Genomic DNA, 18301 nt, shown 5'->3' with positions numbered 1-18301 from the left:
GATCTAACCTCAGCTAACGCCGGCTAATAATGTTAGCTCGGTGGAGAGTAGCCTTCATTAATAGTAATAAAAATCACACAGCAATAGAACATCGAAGATACTGAATCCAATTCTTCTTAAGGAGTGGTGTTGGAAATTCCAAGTAAGAATTCCTGCCCGTGCACTGCTGGCTCTGTTGTGCTGGCTCCGGGTCCATTGCGTAACTGACACTATTAACAGGACGCTTACATTAGAGCCTCTTATTGAGTGTTTTGTTTGGGTTTTCAGCAATGAGAATCAGTGTATTAATCCCAGAAGGAAATTGAGTAAAGTGCCGCGGGTCGTACTTGAACACGGGCCGGCCGCTCTCAGCTATGCACCATATGCTTGCATGCTCATCCAACTGACCTACACCTACTCTCCACTGCATTTAATCACCAAAATTGGAGAAAGCATAGAGAGGGGATAGCCTAACATATGAAACAGGAAATGACCGCCGAGTATTCTATTTATTTCAACAAAGTAACTGTATTCTGATTACCACCTATTTAAACGGTAACTGTAAGGGAATACTCATATTTTGTATTTTAAATATGTAACACCAGTACATGTATTCTGTTAGTCCCCAACACTGTTCAACACACAGACAGTCGCAGCAGATGGCCCCGCCCCTCCCTGAGCCTCAGGTTACTTCCTCTTATAAGGGGGTTTTTCTGCTCATAGGGGGTCATATGATTTTGGGGTTTTTCTCTGTGTGTATTATTGTAATATAATGAATTGAATTGAACTGAATAGGTACCTGCAGGATGATCGGCCGGCCTGCCAAAGTCTGCAGACTGCCCTGGATCAACAGCAGAGGGCGCCACCTGCACATAAAAACATGTAAAACAGCAGCGGCGCAGTCAGCGAGCAGCACAGAGCTTCACATCAACACACAAAATAAAATAATTTAGAAGAAAAACTATAAATGCAAAGGCAAATCTGTGCAAATCGTGACACATGAGAGATTTCAGCAAATCTTTAGGTCAGTTTAGGAGCTTTTACTGAGTCTGACTCTCAGGTATTCAAATCATTAATGTGATAAGCATTTTGGATTAACAGGCTTCTCCCTTATGAGTCCAATTTTCTCTAACCCTTTTTTCAGCCATCATTATCTGATCCTATATTTCGAGATTGGCATGACAGGGGCATTACATGTTTCAATGATCTGTTTTTTGACAATACCTTTACATCTTTTGCTCAGCTTTCTGAAAAGTTTAATCTCCCACGTACACATCTTTGCAGATATGTGTAGATCAGACATTTCCTTCAATCTCAGATTCCAAATTTCCCGGTAGCTCCAGCTGCAAGCCCAGGGGATATGCACCTTACTCTAGTTCCAACACGTAAAGGGTTTATCTCTTATCTATGACAGGCTGGTGAGCATGAACGTTTCCTCGATAGATTGGATTAAAACGGCCTGGGAACAAGATTTAAATCAGTCATTGTCTATGGATACACGAGACTTAATGTGCCGCCACTGTCTTTTACAATTTAAGGTCGTGCATAGGTTCCATCTCTCCAAAGTCAAACTATCTCGTACGTATCCGAATGTTGACCCCTCTTGTGATAAGTGTGGGAGTGCGGAGGCTTCCCTTATCCATATGTTCTGGGCGTGCCCTAGCCTGGAGAGATATATTTCAAACCTTGTCCCTAACTCTTGGACACCATATGGATCCTAATCCATTAGTTGCTCTTTTTGGCACCACCGGGGAGGCTGATGCACGGTTGACCTCGTCACAGCGTTGCACGCTCTCCTTCGCCTCCCTTGTAGCTAGACGTACAATCCTACTAAGATGGAGGGCTGCCCCTTTGCCCAGCCAGGCTCAATGGCTGAGGGACCTTATGTATTATCTGAGCCTTGAAAAGATCCGGTATGCGATTAGTAATAACAGCGGCAAGTTTTACAAGGTGTGGGGGCGATTCCTGAAACACTTTTCCAGCCTTGGAATCCGACTTCCAGCATTACTCAGTAAATCCTCCCCCCTTCTTCTTCTTTTGTAAACTGATAAAAGCAATAATAAGACATGTGAGCGTTCACTCAGTTCAAGTCAAATATGAAATGTTTCCATCCACAGTGCAGTGATAACTTCTCACAGGGCAGAACTGAAAACACAAGCTGTCTGTAGCATCTGCAGCCATCAGATGTACTCGGCGTGTCAGGAGTCACATGTCATTTCCTCATCTAATTCTGTGTTTCACGTGATTCGTGACACCCGAGCTTACCGAGGTCTGTTTATGTAAACTCCTAAATCCTTTTCCAGAAATCAATAAAAGTGTGTTTCAGGGGGTCAAAGGTCACAGTGGGGCTGTGGTAGTGAAACCGACTCAGTCAAAACATTTCTGTATTCAAATCAGAGACTCGCCCAGATTAAAGTTTCCAAATCTGAGAAACGGGCTCAAAAAAAGGTGCTTATGTGTCCACGTGCATCCGCTGTACCTTGTTATCATGGTGACTGGCGTGGTGCTGCAGTCCGTTGGGGGCGTGGCTGCTCTCAGTGCTCTGCCCGCTGCCGGCGCTGCGGGTGCTGCCCACGCTGCCGGTGCTCCCGACGCTGTTTCTGTCTCCAGCTGCAAACCAAAAACACGACAATGAACAAACCCGCCAGCCACCATTAACGCACGTCAGGCTGGAGGAAGCTGGGGGAGATGGGGGGTGGCGGACGGGATGCGTGGAAGCACAGCTGCAGGCACGAGTCTGACCGGGAAGCTGCTCGTGCAACATCTACCTGAGCTGCACGAGCAGCTGGAAAGCTTCTCAATCGACCCGGAATCACGTCAGGATCAAAAGATTCTCCCGCTGATCCGCCGCCGCTGAGAGAAAAGCATCGAATCATGCACAACATTTCCTCAAACACACCTGATCCGTGCTCACAAACGCAGCTCTGCAAACTCCCCTGTGGGAGCCCGGCGCTCAGAGCGCGAGTTCAGGCTGAAGCAGGCAACACAGCGCATCATTCAGAGTGTTTGGACCCGACACACCAGGACGACTCTCCCGCCTTTTCTTTAACGGCTGGTTTCACACAACTGGCGTGACGAGCGGCGAGGGGACTAAATGATGTATCTGCATTTAGTTTTGAGTGCTGTGAGGTAAAGTCTCAGCTGCAGCAGGTCTGAAAGAGAGGACTGACCATCTCATTCAGTCATACATTGGAGCGGTGGAGGTTTCTCTCACTCGTACAGGTTAGGGTCGCCTGAGCCGCTGAAGCTGGACGTAACTGGACTTTGTTTCAGGTTCCTGAAGATGTTTCAGCTGCCATCCGAAGGCGTGAAGTCAGAGGAGAAACGTGTTCAAGAACCTAAAAAGTCCAGCTGCGATCAGCAGACCACCACGTCTCAAACTTCCTAAACTCTTAGATTATTTCAAAGTGTGTTTTGAGCCAGGAACAGCCTTTTAGCTCTCAGCACGCTCACCTCGCTGCTGAAAAGATTGAACTTTCTGCTACTGAGCATTAAAGCTCGACATCTGAAGCCAACTTCCTGTTTGCTTTCTCTGGGAGCTTCCCCTCTCAAACAGACTCGGCGTCATGGTGGAAGTGATAGCACTGGTGACATCAGAGGGCGCGAACAGACGTACAAACGATTATTCGACAACATGAAGCAACTTGAGACATCACGAGGAGGCCCGAGGTAAAGCCAGGCAGCTACAGGAGGCGCCCTGAGACTGAGTGAGGGGCGTTTGGCGGTCTTGGTGTGTGGGGTCCTGATGCAGAGCGTTGAGCGGGCAGCGGAGCAGCTTCAGAGCAGCCGGGGAGGAAGAGCTGACGTTAGTGGGGGGCTCTTACCATGACACGAGTCCCTGAGAACCCAGATGTCCTCAAAGGGACACCCAGACTGAGACAGACGGCTCGGAGACGAACCTATCAGACACAGAGACTCGGATGGACCTGGTTCTGTCAGGGAAGGGGAGGGGGGCTGACTGAGGGGGTGGGCTGAGGTGCAGGACACAGGTCAGGGTTCAAGCTACAGTCACACCTGTGCAGGTGAGTGATGAGTCACCTCAAAGACACGGTGACAGGAAGGACCCCACACGCACGCACGCACACGCACGCACGCACGCACACACACGCACGCACGCACGCACGCGCGTGCACGCACACACACTCACGCACACACACTCACGCACGCACACACACACGCACACACACACACACGCACACACACACGCGTGCACACACACACGCACACACACACCTTTGTGATCTGTGCGTGTGGCTGCAGTGTTAGCCGTGGATCATTAGCATCACGTTCTTTTTCTAAAGTTTTGCCAAAGACGCAGCCTGTGTGGAGGAGGCGGAGCATGTAACACGGCTAACATCAGCACACACGCTCTGCAGTGTGACGTTACTGTGGTGTGTGTGAGAGAAGAAGGCGTGGTTTTAAAATGATCCATGAACATGAGAACAACAGTAACAGATCTGAAACAATGGAGCAACAAACTGACCAATCAGCACAGCGACACCACGACAGTGTGTGTGAGTGTGTGTGTGTACCTGCGCTGGTCGTGAGGCCGTTGGGCAGCGGCAGCACCACGTGGGTGGGGGGTGCATACAGAGCGTAGGAGTCGTCGGTCTGAGGGGCGGAGCTGAGGCTGGAGGAGAGGGGGGCTCTGGACAGCAACTGCTGGCGCTGGGTGGGCAGAGAGGCGTGCCGGGAGAGGGTGCCCCCTACAGGCGAGACGGGGGAGGGAGGGAGGAGGGGGAGGTTATCAAGCTGATGGTTAGAGGTGGAGGTGAGTGATTATGTGGTGTGGATGGAGAGATGGATGCTGGAAGGCGGAGCGAGGAGCATGGGATGGTTTGCAAGCAAGCGGATTAGTTTCTGTCTCAGGTGGAGGGGGGGAGGGGGCGGGGTTTTAAATCGATCGACTCCTACAGGAAGTGAAGACTCGTTCTACTCACACTGAGGGGGGGCTTTGCATGATTCCCAGCTCAAAACAATCCTTATTTATCTGATTCTGGGCCTCTGTGTGTGACAGAGAGACGTATCTGATGCTGCGACTAACAGACAGGTGGGTGCACCTGACCCCTCAGCCGACGCCTGCGAGAACATTTCTAAAGCAGCGACCTCGCACCGACTGACCGTTCCTCCTGCTGATGACCTCCACGATGGTCGGGGGGAAGAAGCCCACTCTGTCCACGCCTCTCTGGCTGTCGTGGATGTGGCCTTTCCAGCGTCCGTCCACGTGCTGCTCCAACACCTGCAAAGGACCTCAGCCTTAACCTCAGATCACAGCATCATTCGAGGATGGTTTCAGTGAGAACGAGCTACACGTCAAATGTTCGGGTTAGCGTTTTGCGGCAGCAGCTCATCAAAGGCTTAATTAAGACGTATTAGTTTGGAATAACTATGAAGTGCGTCACCAGCAGAGCTTTGACTGCAAATGCTGTTTTACTACTTCACACCTCCCGGAGAAGAGTCTGGGTTTTCCTGCTGTTTACACAAGAACGGGAGCGCTGCGCCTCCCCCGCCGGCCTCCGTCAGGTTTAACACTGAACGCAGGTCTCAACACGAGGCCTCGTACCTGCATCACCTCGACACCTTCGGCTTTGCTCACCTGCGTGACTCACTCACAGGAAGTGGCTCAGATCTGTGGTTAGTTCATATGAAATCATCCTGACTGAACTCGGTGTGACACACGCCACCTTCATACAGGAAGTGCGGACTTGTCTCCGCCTGCCTCTGAGGCGCGATTGTGATTTCATGCTGCATTTAAAAAAACTAAACGTGGGCCTAACACTCGTCACATCTCACACACAGATAAATGTGTTTTGTTTAATGAGCTGTAATTTTCCGTGGCTCCATCTGCATCCCCTCAGCTGGCAGGTCAAAGCCCGGGCGCCTCACCGTGATCAGGTCTCCGGCCCGGACGTTGAGGGCGGTGGGATCGTGGAGGTTCCAGTAATCCTTCAGAGCTCTGACCTGCAAAACGCCCGTCGCATCTGAAGAAACACAAACAGGAAGTAGGTGAGAACAAAAACAACAGGTTCATTTTTAGTTTTTAAAGTTACGACTTGTGTCATTTCACAGCTAATAAACAGCATCCAAATATGTATGAGCAGAACTTTAAGGCACTAATTATTAAAAGCTAAAAATCTTATTTACAAAAACAAACGTATGCAAAATGAGCTTATTTTAGCTGAGTTCGTTACGGCTAATGTCAGCGCTAAAACGACTTCAGCTGCGCTGCTAGCTTCAGTCCAGGTGTGCAGTTTGCTGTAAGCATCTTTTTATGAGCTCGATAGTTATCCCGAACACCGTCACACACAAACGCTGATTCATTTTCTCCTGATTACAAACGTGGAAATGACTCATTAGCTTGGCAGAATATGTCAGGATATAACAGTGTAAATATCCACATGTATTATTTATCACTCGCTGTTTCACAGGAAGTGTGAGTGAATAAGCAGCATCGTTCTTTTGTATCTCTGAGCTGTTTTCTGTTCAGTCTCTAGTTTTCGGTGAAATTCATTTTACTTTTGTTTGGCCGTGAAACGCTCAGAGTTTTATTAGGTAGCGTGTGTTTGGACTGTGAGACGCAACAAGAACACGGATGCTTCTGCAGCGACTGTGGCGACAAACACATCTCACGTGATGTTAGCCGACGCCGTACCTTCTTCGGCTAAAATGTCGCCGAGTCTTAGTTTGAGTTCAGTGAAATAAACGGAGTGTCAGGAATAAGCGTCTAATAACAGCAGGCCTGAAATTTTAATGCGGAGGAAACTTCCACGTTGTGACTTTCAGCACTTCCACAAAGACGGAGCGAGACAGCGCACGCAGAGAATAACAAGCAAACGTTTTCTATAGAAGCTGAAACACATTCGACTGTCAGCCCGACTCTGCACCACACACGAGCGGCTGCTGACGCAGGCGCTAACAGCTCACATCAATAATTCATCTGCGGCGCGTGCCGGCCGAGCGCGGACCAATTATTCATCTCCGCTCGGCAGCAGTAAACGAGGCGGGAAAGTCTCCGTCCGAGTTTCAATCACTGCTTCAACACAACCGCTCATTATTCCCTCAGTCTGTTCCCACAGGAGCTTCAAACGCTGCAGGAGTACGGAGCGCGCTCACGCGCCGCATGTGCAGCGCCGCTAACTTTGATGCTGGATCTGCTCTTTGAAGCCATGACAACGACAGATAAGAGTTTAACGTTATGTAACTGCAGATTTATACGCGGCCGCTGTGATCAGGTGGTCAGGTGGAAGCACGGCAGAGCAACGCTTTGTGTCACAGATCTCGTGTTTAAGAAGCGCATTTGGAGCTGAGGCAGAGCAGACGTGGTGGGGGAGCGAGGAGGAAGCCGAGCTGGGTTTGATTGGACCTCGTAGCAGCTGTTTGATGTCCCTGCTGGCGTGCGAGGTGGTGAACTGGTTGACGATGTCCAGCGCCGTCTGGTTGTAGGTGTTTCGGATGTTCACGTCCACTCCGGCCTGCACCGACAACAACACAACACGAAGCTGTTTCAGTGATATCGCTGCAGGACCCGCTCTTCACTCACAGCATCGCATCCATTAATCATCCATCAAATCTCAATCTGAATTTCATTGGACATCAACCGAATGTTTTAAACAGATACTGCAGATGTTTCACACATGCACAAACACACACGATGCAGGAAATAAACTCACGTCCAGCAGCAGTCGGACCACTTCAGTTTTCCCGTACAGCGCCGCTTCGTGCAGAGCTGTTCCAGACTTGGTGGTCTTGTTGATGTCCATGCCGGCCTTCAGCAGCAGCCTGAAAGCAGAGCAACGACTCACAGCCGGGGCTGATTTTACATCCCTGTTTCGGCCGAATGTCTCCTGCTACACACGTCTGCACATTTCACACAGTTACTGTAGCTGCACACACTGAGCCGAGTCCTAATAATGAGCTTTGTTACTAACAGCAGGTGGGATGGACGCACTTCTCTTCACTCTTGTTGCCTTGAACTGTGCAGTATTACAGTGATCAGTGATGATGATGATGATATCAGTGATGATGATTAGGGCAGGGCAATATGGTCAAAAATATTTGTCACGATATACATTTGAAAATGTGCAATAACGATATAACTGACGCAAGACAAAACTCCACAACTTTATTAGTGCAAAACCCATCAATGTATTTTCACTTAAACAAGCAGCTGTTTTTTTTATGTGCATTAAAGTTATATAAATATTTAAAGTGCAAATGCAAACTCCTCGCTGACAGTTTAACCAAAAGGCATTTCCAGTGGAAACTGGCCGACACATCCTCAGCATAACCATGTATAATATCCACAAAACTTAACGAGGTTATACACACAATACGGTAACATTATGCTGAAGCACAGTACGTATCACTCCACGAGGCTCCGCCTACGACAGCCGTAACGCTCCGACAATCCATCAAGCGGTGCGGCTTCATAGCTTAGCAAAGTCGTACTGAAACATCTGACAGATGTTCGAGCGCCGTGCACATAAAATCGTTTCGAGGTCAGTAAACACAACCAGAGTTCAGACATAAGGCACACGGGATTATAAGGGGCTCTGTCGACTTTCAGAAAAATCAAAGGATTGATTTTAAGTGCGCCGTATTTTCCAAACAACACGGTAATAACGACGGCCCGCTAGCATGCGCTACCAAAAATAGTGCTTTGTTGTGTATCTGACAGACGAAAGCTAAACCAGTTCCACACCAGTGAAGCTGCAGCATTTTACAAACCAGTTCTGGTTCATCGTTTCATTCAACGATCCGCTTTCGCCCTCCTCATTCTGCGTCGACACCATCTGCGTATGAAAACACGCATGCGCGTGTTACCCATATTTACGCCATATTTCATTTTCTTATCGTTGCCCAACATTATACCGGTATTACTGTGAACGGTATGATGTGGCCCAGCCCCAGTGATGATGGTGTCAGTGATATTATCAGTTTCACACTGAAACAAACAGCGCAGGAAAGAAGAGCCTTGATTCAGTGAAACAGCTCGGCCTCATTTTCTCTCACTTATTATTCAGCAGGTGAAAATAAACGTCTAAAATACTGCCTGTTAGATTCAGCTGCACACACACACACACACACACACACACACACACACACACAGACACACAGACACACACACACACACACAGACACACACACACACAGACACACACACACACACACACACACACACAGACACACACACACACACACACACACACACACACACACACAGACACACACACACACACACACACACACACACACACACACACACACACACACAGACACAGACACACACACACACACACAGACACACACAGCGGAATACTTGTAAGCGGGATGAAAAGCTGTGAAACTGGGTCACAGACGTTGTAGTGGATTTCATATCTCTGCAGGGAATGCGAGGCATGAAGAAGACTCCCAGAAATAAAAACACACACATACACAGACACAGACACACACACGGAGCCAGCTCCACCATCCCCGTGCGAGTGTGCCGGCTCAGCGGTTACACCACAGACCACAGGAGCTCTGCCCTCTGATTGCAGCATCTCTGCAGCTCACACTCACTTTCACACTCAGCGTATTCACACACACACACACACACACACACACACACACACACACACACACACGCACGCAGAGTTATGAAGCGCTCTCGTCTCACCGTATGACGTCCTTGTGCCCGTTGCGAGCGGCGAGGTGCAGCGGGGTGGTGAAGGCCGAGTCCATCGGCTCCTTCCTCTCGCCCTCCAGCAGCGCCACCACCATGTTACTGCTCAGCAGCAGCTGGGCCACCTGAGGGGAGGAGTCAAAGAGAAGAAGTTTCCCAGAGTCAGAAGCTCCCACGGTGCATCGTGATTCCTGTTTCCACAGCAGAGCCAAAGCTCGGGAAGATTCAGCTCATTAACACAGATCACAAACAAACATCCCATAATTATAAGATCACCAGGTCCCTGTGACTTGGACGTTCTTTCCTCAGAGTTTCAGTGATTTCTATTCAAAATGATCCAGGACACGGTGACGTCAAACCAGGGATCACGTTCACGGCCGATCACACACGAACACGTCAGACTTTGTTTCATGGACGACAGAGCAAAACAATAACAGGTCGTGGATTACTCGTTTCCACTCGTCTGGTTGCAGAAACGTGTGGACAGCAGGGCGATGGACGACCTGTGCTATGTTGATAATTATGAAGGTTTGGGTTGATATCTCCCACACGTGCTCGTGTTTGTCATCCCAGCTGACGTCAGCTCCCTGTCCTCCCCGTTCTAGAAAACAGACTCCTCCTGAGCGCTTTTAAACTTCCCAAATTCCAAATCCTGAAGTTTTGGGCTTCAAGCAGGTTTATGAAGGTTGATCCTGGACAGACATCCTGTGAAACAGGAAGTGGAGAAAGCTGAGACTTAAGATGAGACTGGTAGACACGTAGCACCTCTTTACTCTTTTTGGTAATGACTGGACTGGCTACCATCACCATCATCATCGTCAGCCTGTGCGTGCGGACAGCTGACAGGTCACATAATGAGTGCTAGCTTCGCCGTCGGTCCATCAGTTGTCAAATCTTCCACGTTCAGCATGTTTTCGTTCACTCGCTACACCCACAGCACGGCTCCACCTGCAGACGACCACGCAGGTGAGCGTGAGCTAACACATCAGTGACACAATCCAGATGTTTAGTGTGAGACACAGCTGGACGCTTTAGGCAGCAGTGCGCTCATGTGAACCCGATGACCCCGCCCCCAAACTGACATACAGGATTGCTGCGTTGAACGTGAAAATAAGCACTAACGAAAGTACTGTACCAACTGTATTCTCCCTCTGTTCTCTCAGAGGAGGATTCCTGCAGGTCAGTGATGAGGAGCTGATAAATGACCTCGGAGAGCAGTTATGAAACTCTTGAATGGCCACACGGCCACACTGCAGCTCAGGTGAGTACACCTGGGTGAAGAGAAGTTCAGCTGAACCGAGGAGACAACACGAGTAAAACAAAACTGTGGCAGCAGAAGCTGGTTTGGATCCCTCGTATCATCAGAGGAACATCATCAGGAGGGACGCCGACCCGCGGCGATGAGCGTCGCTCCGTGTGGCTGATCGCTGAGGAGAGGGAGCTGAGCACCAGCTGATCGGGCGGAGCTTAACGGAAACGCAGCACCTGCGGGCGACACGCCCCGACATCGTGAGCGGCAGCTGAGGCCAAAGCTCACCGACGCACGTCTGTGCTCCCGTGTTTGTGGGGACGCCGTCTGTAACCCACAGGGACAGACTCCACCCTCCAGCATCCCCGTGCCCAAAGACGAGCGTCATGAAATCCTGAAAACGTCGAGTGAGAGGATCTGCTGTACGACACGTCGGCTCTGGGCTGCTGTCACAGCTGTCTGTACCACATCTGTGCTCCTCTTCATGGTTCCTCTTCTTTGTGAACTCTCTTTCCTCTTCATCAAATCCCAGCATCAGCACCGGGGCTATCTGCTGCTGCAGACTGGGAATCCTGAGCCACTGGTTTATGGAGGCTTTGAAGCATTTTGGCCGCTGGGCTTTTGTGCAACGGCCAAATTGGAGCGCTACGCTTTCGGCTATGCTAGCTGATAAAAGCACGTAACTGATTACTTCTCAGTAACATCCAATCAGCCTCGTTGGATCGTCTGTTAGCACAAGACCGTTTCAAAAAGCTCCAACAGCACAAACACATGACTCAGAACAAAGATGGCTGACAGGAGGTCGTCTACAAATCCAGCCTGAAAACAGAACGATCCACCTGATGAGCGCGGCTGGAAAAGCAAAAGTGCCACGTATGTCTGCAGTTCATCTTGTCTTTAAGACCCGCTTCCTAAAAGCACTCTACTGTCTTACTGGCCCACTTCTGGAAGCCTACAGAAGGGCAGTACTGTGAACTCCGCCTCTTCCTGCCACCGTGGAGGCTCCTCACACAGACTGTGGGAAAAACTTTAGCTGTGTCCCAAACAGTGCTCGGTAAGTTACATTAAAAAAGTAATTAATTACTAATTACTGTGTCAGAAAAGTAACTTAATTACTAAATAAGTAATTTAACTAAATACTTCTTAAAATCCCTCTAAACCTTGAGCGGGCAAACAATAGAAATTAAACTCTTTGAATAGTAAATACATTTTTAAAGACGGAGACTGCAGCACGCAGCGGCAGCATCTCTTCCACAGTGTCGCCTGCAGTCATTTTTTAAGCACCGTCTGTGCTGCTGAAGTAAAATCAGGTTTTGCTGCTCAGCAGGAGTTGCCGCGCTGTTATCCATGGATGATGAAGGATCGCTCAGAAGTGTTCGTCTATGCTCCGTGTCAGGCGCTTCAGTAGGTTACTCCTGCTATGAACAGCAGCCCATAGTTTTTACATATTACTGTAATGTTCTTGTCTGCTTGTTTCAGAAAAGTGAAGAGACGGGAACATGTCCACGTCATGAAACAGCCACTCGTCCGACAGCTTCAGCTGTAGAAAACGACCGTGCAGCAAACTGGTGTGACATGACGCGCAGCTGCGCTACAGCCATGTTAAAGAGCAGAGTTTACTTTCACATTTAGACGACAAATTATTGAAATTAAATAATGACATTCAGCGAGTTTAATTATTTTACAATGTAACGCAAGCACATTGTAAGTAACTGTAATTAAAATACCTAAAAATGAACAGTAATCAGTTACTCTACTTTTTCAGTGGAAAAGTAATTTAATTACAGTAACGCGTTACTTAGTAACACATTACACCCAACACTGGTCCCAAAACGTCGGCTGCATCCTTCAAAGGACGCATTTGAAGGCCGTCCCAATTCATCGACTCCTTTAAATGCGTCCTTCATTTCCCTGGATTTGAAGGATGGGTCGGGTGTGTCCTTCATGGCCCATCATATCCCAGAATTCATAGCGCGGCCCAGCCAATTCCAGTTTCCAACAATGGCGGCCGCTACTAAGTTTTAAAATTACTCTTATTAATCTTTCTGGGTCACAAAATAAACTTTTAACATATTTTCAGGTGAGAACGTAGCTGTGTAAACTTCAAATATCTGCTCTGTTTATCAAGACATCACATATTTGCAAAAGTGCTGCGACGTTTTCAGAGACGTCTGTGACCCACCAGCTCAAAGCTGACCGGGAGCTCGAGGGTCACTGGAGCCGGGGCGATAACAGCGGACTCCCAGCTTCATCGTTTTCAGACCCCCGCGGTCTGTCGCTACTCAGGTTAAACGTGATATATGAGTCACTCAGACAACCTAAAAATGTTCTTGTTGGGCTTTTTTCAGTGTTTGATTTGTTCCTCAGTAAATCGGTTTGGCTGAGATTAAAGTTATTAGATTAGATAAAATTAAACTTTATTAATCCATCGAGTGGGTTCCTCCTTTTTTTTTTTCACACAGCTGAATAAACGTCAAACAGAAAACTGATAAACAGGAGTGTGAGACGGTCGAGAGTTTACTCTGGTGTCCTGATATATTTTAGACAGCAAGGAGCAGACGGCGAGTTTATTAAACTCCACCCAGACAGCGGTGACGCTGATCTGAAGGTTCGACCGTCCCGTTTCACAGCCGCTCACTTCGCGGCCCACGTAGACCACGAAGGCCACGTCCTCCGAAGGATGTGGGCTGCGTTTTTAGGACACAGCTTTTGTCTTTGGTCCTTTTTATTCTTTTGCTTTTTTGTTACCGATTAATTTGAATCCATCACATATTTATTTTTTTGACCGTTTTTCACTTCAGAGACGTTCAGTCCAAAACTAAGAACTTTCCCAGTATCTGTGTAAAGTGCACAGAGACTGACTGCAGAATAAAAGTCCTTTATATGACCGTCAAACACGCGCTCACCTTATCTCGTCCAAACTCACAGGCCAGATCCAGAGGAGTCTTCTTGGCTTTGTTCACCAGACACGGGTTAGACTGATGCTGCAGCAACATCTCAGACTGCAACACACACACACACACACACACACACACACACACACACACACACACACACACAGTTACAGTCTTATTCAGCTTTGCCTGGTTCACAGTTGAATATAATCCTTCTTTATCTGGTCCTCTGTTCAGAGCCGCTCCTGCGTTCATCAGTCACATGATCTCCACGCACGAGCGCCGGCGTTAAACACAAACCTTACATGGACATTTGTCTGTTTGCTCCCTCTAAGCCTCTGATAATCAGGCAGTGTATGAAAATGGCTGATGCAGCACTTTCAGTACTTTTGTTCAGCTTGTTGACTTGAAGCTGAGAGTGTGCACGTCACTGTTGGGTGTAAGGGAGGCTAAGCTAAGCTAAGCTTCTGTAAACGCCGACACAGAGGCGCTGCGGCGTCTAGCAGCGCTGCATCCTCTGCTACTATCAGTCAGCGATGCTGAGACCTCCACGTGAGCCGTCATTGTTACCACAGCAGCCCTACAAACACGAGGCGCACATTGTCCAGCAGGAAGTAAACCTGGAGGACAGGAAGTCACGGATCAATCATTGCTAGAGGGCGCGATGTGAATCTGACTCCACATCAAACACTCAGCTCTTAGTCTTTCACATCCGTGCTGTCAGGAGGATCTGCTAACAGCTCTGTTCTGACCTGGAAACAAGACTCGAACGTCCAGATTAGCACGCCACCGTCGGGGTCACGGATGTAAACTCACCTACATTCATGCTAATCCTGGCCTCAAAACTGCGAGCGGTGTGTGTGACAGCGGGACGACTCAGCTGACCCGGGATTAACCCGCAAACCTGCTGCATTCATTTCATCAGCCAAACACCCTCCTCCTCCTCAGGCTCACATCTGGGCTGCTGCACCACCAAAACTCACTGCTCCATCTACCCCTCCCTCCTCCATCAGCACCACCTGAATCCCCACCAACCTGGGCTCCTCCCTCCTGTCGGACTTATTTATTACCCAGAGTGTTTAACAGAGTGACCTCGACCTGCCACTGTGAATAACACACACCTGAAGAGGAAACAGCTGAGTGTGTGTGTGTCTGTGTGTGTCTGCGTGTGTGTGTGTGTGTGTGTCTGCACGTGTGTGTGTGTCTGCACGTGTGTGTGTGTCTGTACGTGTGTGTGTGTGTCTGTGTGTGTCTGTACGTGTGTGTGTGTGTCTGTGTGTGTGTGCACGTGTGTGTGTGTGCACGTGTGTGTGTGTGCACGTGTGTGTGTCTGCACGTGTGTGTGTGTGTGTGTGTGTGCACGTGTGTGTGTGTGTGTGCACGTGTGTGTGTGTGTGTGTCTGCACGTGTGTGTCTGCACGTGTGTGTGTGTGTGTGTCTGCACGTGTGTGTGTGTGTGTGTGTGCACGTGTGTGTGTGTGTGTGTGTCTGTGTGTGTGTGTGTGTCTGCACGTGTGTGTCTGCACGTGTGTGTGTGTGTCTGCACGTGTGTGTGTGTCTGCACGTGTGTGTGTGTGCACGTGTGTGTGTGTGTGTGTGTGTGTGCACGTGTGTGTGTGTGTGTGTGTGTGTCTGTGTGTGTGTGTGTGTCTGCACGTGTGTGTCTGCACGTGTGTGTGTGTGTCTGTGTGTGTGTGTGTGTCTGCACGTGTGTGTCTGCACGTGTGTGTGTGTGTGTGTCTGTACGTGTGTGTGTGTGTGTGTGTGTCTGCACGTGTGTGTGTGTGTGTGTCTGCACGTGTGTGTCTGCACGTGTGTGTGTGTGTGTGTCTGTACGTGTGTGTGTGTGTGTGTCTGTACGTGTGTCTGTACGTGTGTGTCTGTCTGTACGTGTGTGTGTGTGTCTGCACGTGTGTGTGTGTCTGCACGTGTGTGTGTGTGTGTGTCTGCACGTGTGTGTGTGTCTGCATGTGTGTGTCTGCACGTGTGTGTGTGTGTGTGTCTGCACGTGTGTGTGTGTCTGCACGTGTGTGTGTGTGTGTGTGTGTCTGTACGTGTGTCTGTACGTGTGTGTGTGTGTGTGTCTGCACGTGTGTGTGTGTCTGCACGTGTGTGTGTGTGTGTCTGCACGTGTGTGTGTGTGTGTGTGTACGTGTGTGTGTGTGTGTCTGCACGTGTGTGTGTGTGTCTGCACGTGTGTGTGTGTGTCTGCACGTGTGTCTGCACGTGTGTGTGTGTGTGTCTGCGTGTGTGTGTGTGTGTCTGTGTGTGTGTCTGTACGTGTGTGTGTGTGTGTGTGTCTGCGTGTGTGTCTGTGTGTGTGTCTGTACGTGTGTGTGTGTCTGTACGTGTGTGTGTGTGTGTGTGTCTGTGTGTGTGTCTGTACGTGTGTGTGTGTGTGTGTGTCTGTGTGTGTGTCTGCACGTGTGTGTGTGTGTGTCTGCGTGTGTGTGTGTGTGTCTGTGTGTGTGTCTGTACGTGTGTGTGTGTGTGTGTGTCTGTGTGTGTGTCTGCGTGTGTGTGTCTGTGTCTGTGTGTGTGTCTGCACGTGTGTGTGTGTGTGTCTGCGTGTGTGTGTGTGTGTGTGTGTCTGTACGTGTGTGTGTGTGTGTGTGTCTGTGTTCATTTTTTGCCATCATATAAACACACATCTATTCCAGGCTGAGTGATGTGACCACAGGTCATGTGACTAGCGGTGACGCGTGTCACCTTCAGACTGCGCTCGCACTCACCACTTCGTAGTGTCCGTACTGAGCAGCCAGGTGCAGCGGGATGTGGCCGTCGAGTGAGGCGCCGTTGACCGAGGCTCCGGAGCGCAGCAGCATCAGGACCGACTCGGCTTTTCCCTGCCAGGCTGCATAATGCAGCGGGCGCATTCCTGCACGACACCAACAACACAAAAACCGTCGGTGTGAGCCGAGTCGCTGTAAAACACGTGGAGGCGGAGCCGATCACAAGGCGGTGTAACCGAGCGCCTCACCGTTACTATCCTTGATGTCCACGGTGGCCTGAGCCTCGAGCAGCGCTGCCAGCAGCTCGCTCGTCCCTGTGAGAGCGGCGTGGTGCAGCGCTGAGAACCTGGCAGGGGTCAAAGGTCACACAGAGAAACAAAGAGCATTAAAGTCAAACAACCCTCGCCTTCTAGTTTTCACTTGTTTCATTTTTCCAACATTAACTGTGATGGAAAATATTCCCAAACTTTGAAATTAAGACAGGAAGTCGACACAGTGACACTCCCAGTGTCTCGCCCTTTGGGGTAACCACACACACACTCACGCTTTATTCATGAACTTCCTGTGCTGTGTCATGTTTGCGTGTGTGTGTGTGACACAAAGGCGTCACTTTAACAGCTCGACAGAGCGGCGTGTGTTTCAGACTGAAAGCAGCTTCAGATCCTGTTTGCAGCGTGAGGCTCAGCTGGATGCCATCAGCCTCACACACACACACACACACACACACACACACACACACACGCACACACACACGCACGCACACACACACACACACACACACGCACGCACACACACACCACATCAGTGTGTGTGCTGCTGGCTTCATTCACACAGAATCAAAGCGCCTTTGAAAGCAGCGCTGCTCTTCTTCCTCACAACGAGATCCTGTGGTGAATTGAAATCCTGCATCCAGACTCCGTTCTGTGATCAGGGTGTGTCTGAGAGCCAAACAAAAGGCTGAACAAACGCTCCGCGGTGCCTGGACTCGCCGCCGCACGCATGGAGAGAAGGGCGGAGGCCGACTATTGTGAGTCAGACAGACCTGTGGGTGCAGGTAACGGCAACACCTGGGAGCACGTCCAGATGTGCCGGGCTCGTCTGACATGGTATTGTGTGTGCAGATGAACCAGCTTGAACGAGGTGGGCGTGTCACAGAGGTGGGCGTGTCCGTATGTTATCGTTCATGCAGAAACTGCTCCATGTTCGCTTCATGAATGAAACCTGTTGCAGGCACAAACGCCTACAATAAACGGAGCTCCGCCTTTCTGGAACGTCACGGCTCCGATCGGCTTCTTTCACATTCCAACTGCGACCAAACGAACACACGCCACGCCCTCGACCTGCGGGCGACTGCAGCGGCGACCCGGTGGGACCCGGCCGGCCCCCCGACCATCGCAGACAGACAGGGCTGATGAGAGCTGCTCGTCTGTGGGACTCCTGCATCATTCTGCTCACATCTGCGAGGTTCGGTCTGAATATCGATGACATGGATCCTACTTCCACAAACAGACTGAGCCTGACTGACCGCAGACGGTCTTGCTGCTGTTTTAACTCTAAAGATGAAAGCTCTCTTTGTGAGAACAGAGCAACTCGCCGCGTTCACATCTGTTTACAACAAACGCCTCTAAAAAGCACAGGCTGAATGTGAACACGAGGAACCTCTGTGACTGCTTTCTGACTTCGTGATGAAGTCACGAGCGGCGCACGTCGAAGCATCCTCCCCCACATGTGAGGCGCTCGGCAGAGGCCGACGCTCGGGGCCACGCGTCCTGTGTAACATTAC

At 49.8% G+C, this 18301-nt stretch overlaps 1 protein-coding gene and 1 pseudogene across 6 annotated transcripts in view; both read right to left on the bottom strand.

Moving 5' to 3' along the window:
* Positions 1-18301, bottom strand: part of LOC309704144 (CASK interacting protein 2) — a 54490-nt gene that overhangs the window by 12130 nt on the left and 24059 nt on the right. For 2 of the 5 annotated variants that reach the window (XM_082529136.1, XM_082529137.1), the window contains exons 4-15: positions 16767-16864; positions 16519-16664; positions 13799-13894; positions 9638-9768; positions 7650-7758; positions 7343-7451; positions 5866-5960; positions 5101-5218; positions 4512-4685; positions 3804-3878; positions 2459-2589; positions 779-845 (exon numbers count right to left, since the gene is read on the bottom strand). In XM_082529136.1, the coding sequence (XP_082385262.1) occupies positions 779-845; positions 2459-2589; positions 3804-3878; positions 4512-4685; positions 5101-5218; positions 5866-5960; positions 7343-7451; positions 7650-7758; positions 9638-9768; positions 13799-13894; positions 16519-16664; positions 16767-16864 (1349 nt within the window). The remainder of the gene's footprint in view (positions 1-778; positions 846-2458; positions 2590-3803; positions 3879-4511; positions 4686-5100; positions 5219-5865; positions 5961-7342; positions 7452-7649; positions 7759-9637; positions 9769-13798; positions 13895-16518; positions 16665-16766; positions 16865-18301) is intronic. The other 3 variants (XM_082529139.1, XM_082529138.1, XM_082529140.1) reach the window with 3 other exon arrangements.
* Positions 14353-16422, bottom strand: LOC309705580 (annotated as a pseudogene). Its single transcript has 2 exons — positions 15533-16422; positions 14353-14406 (listed from the first exon to the last, which is right to left on the bottom strand). The product of its transcript is annotated as an uncharacterized misc_RNA (transcript).

The sequence above is a fragment of the Aulonocara stuartgranti genome (assembly GCF_965226115.1).
Source record: "Aulonocara stuartgranti genome assembly, chromosome: 4".
Taxonomy (NCBI): Eukaryota; Metazoa; Chordata; class Actinopteri; order Cichliformes; family Cichlidae; genus Aulonocara; species Aulonocara stuartgranti.
This window is presented reverse-complemented; position numbering and strand designations above follow the sequence as displayed.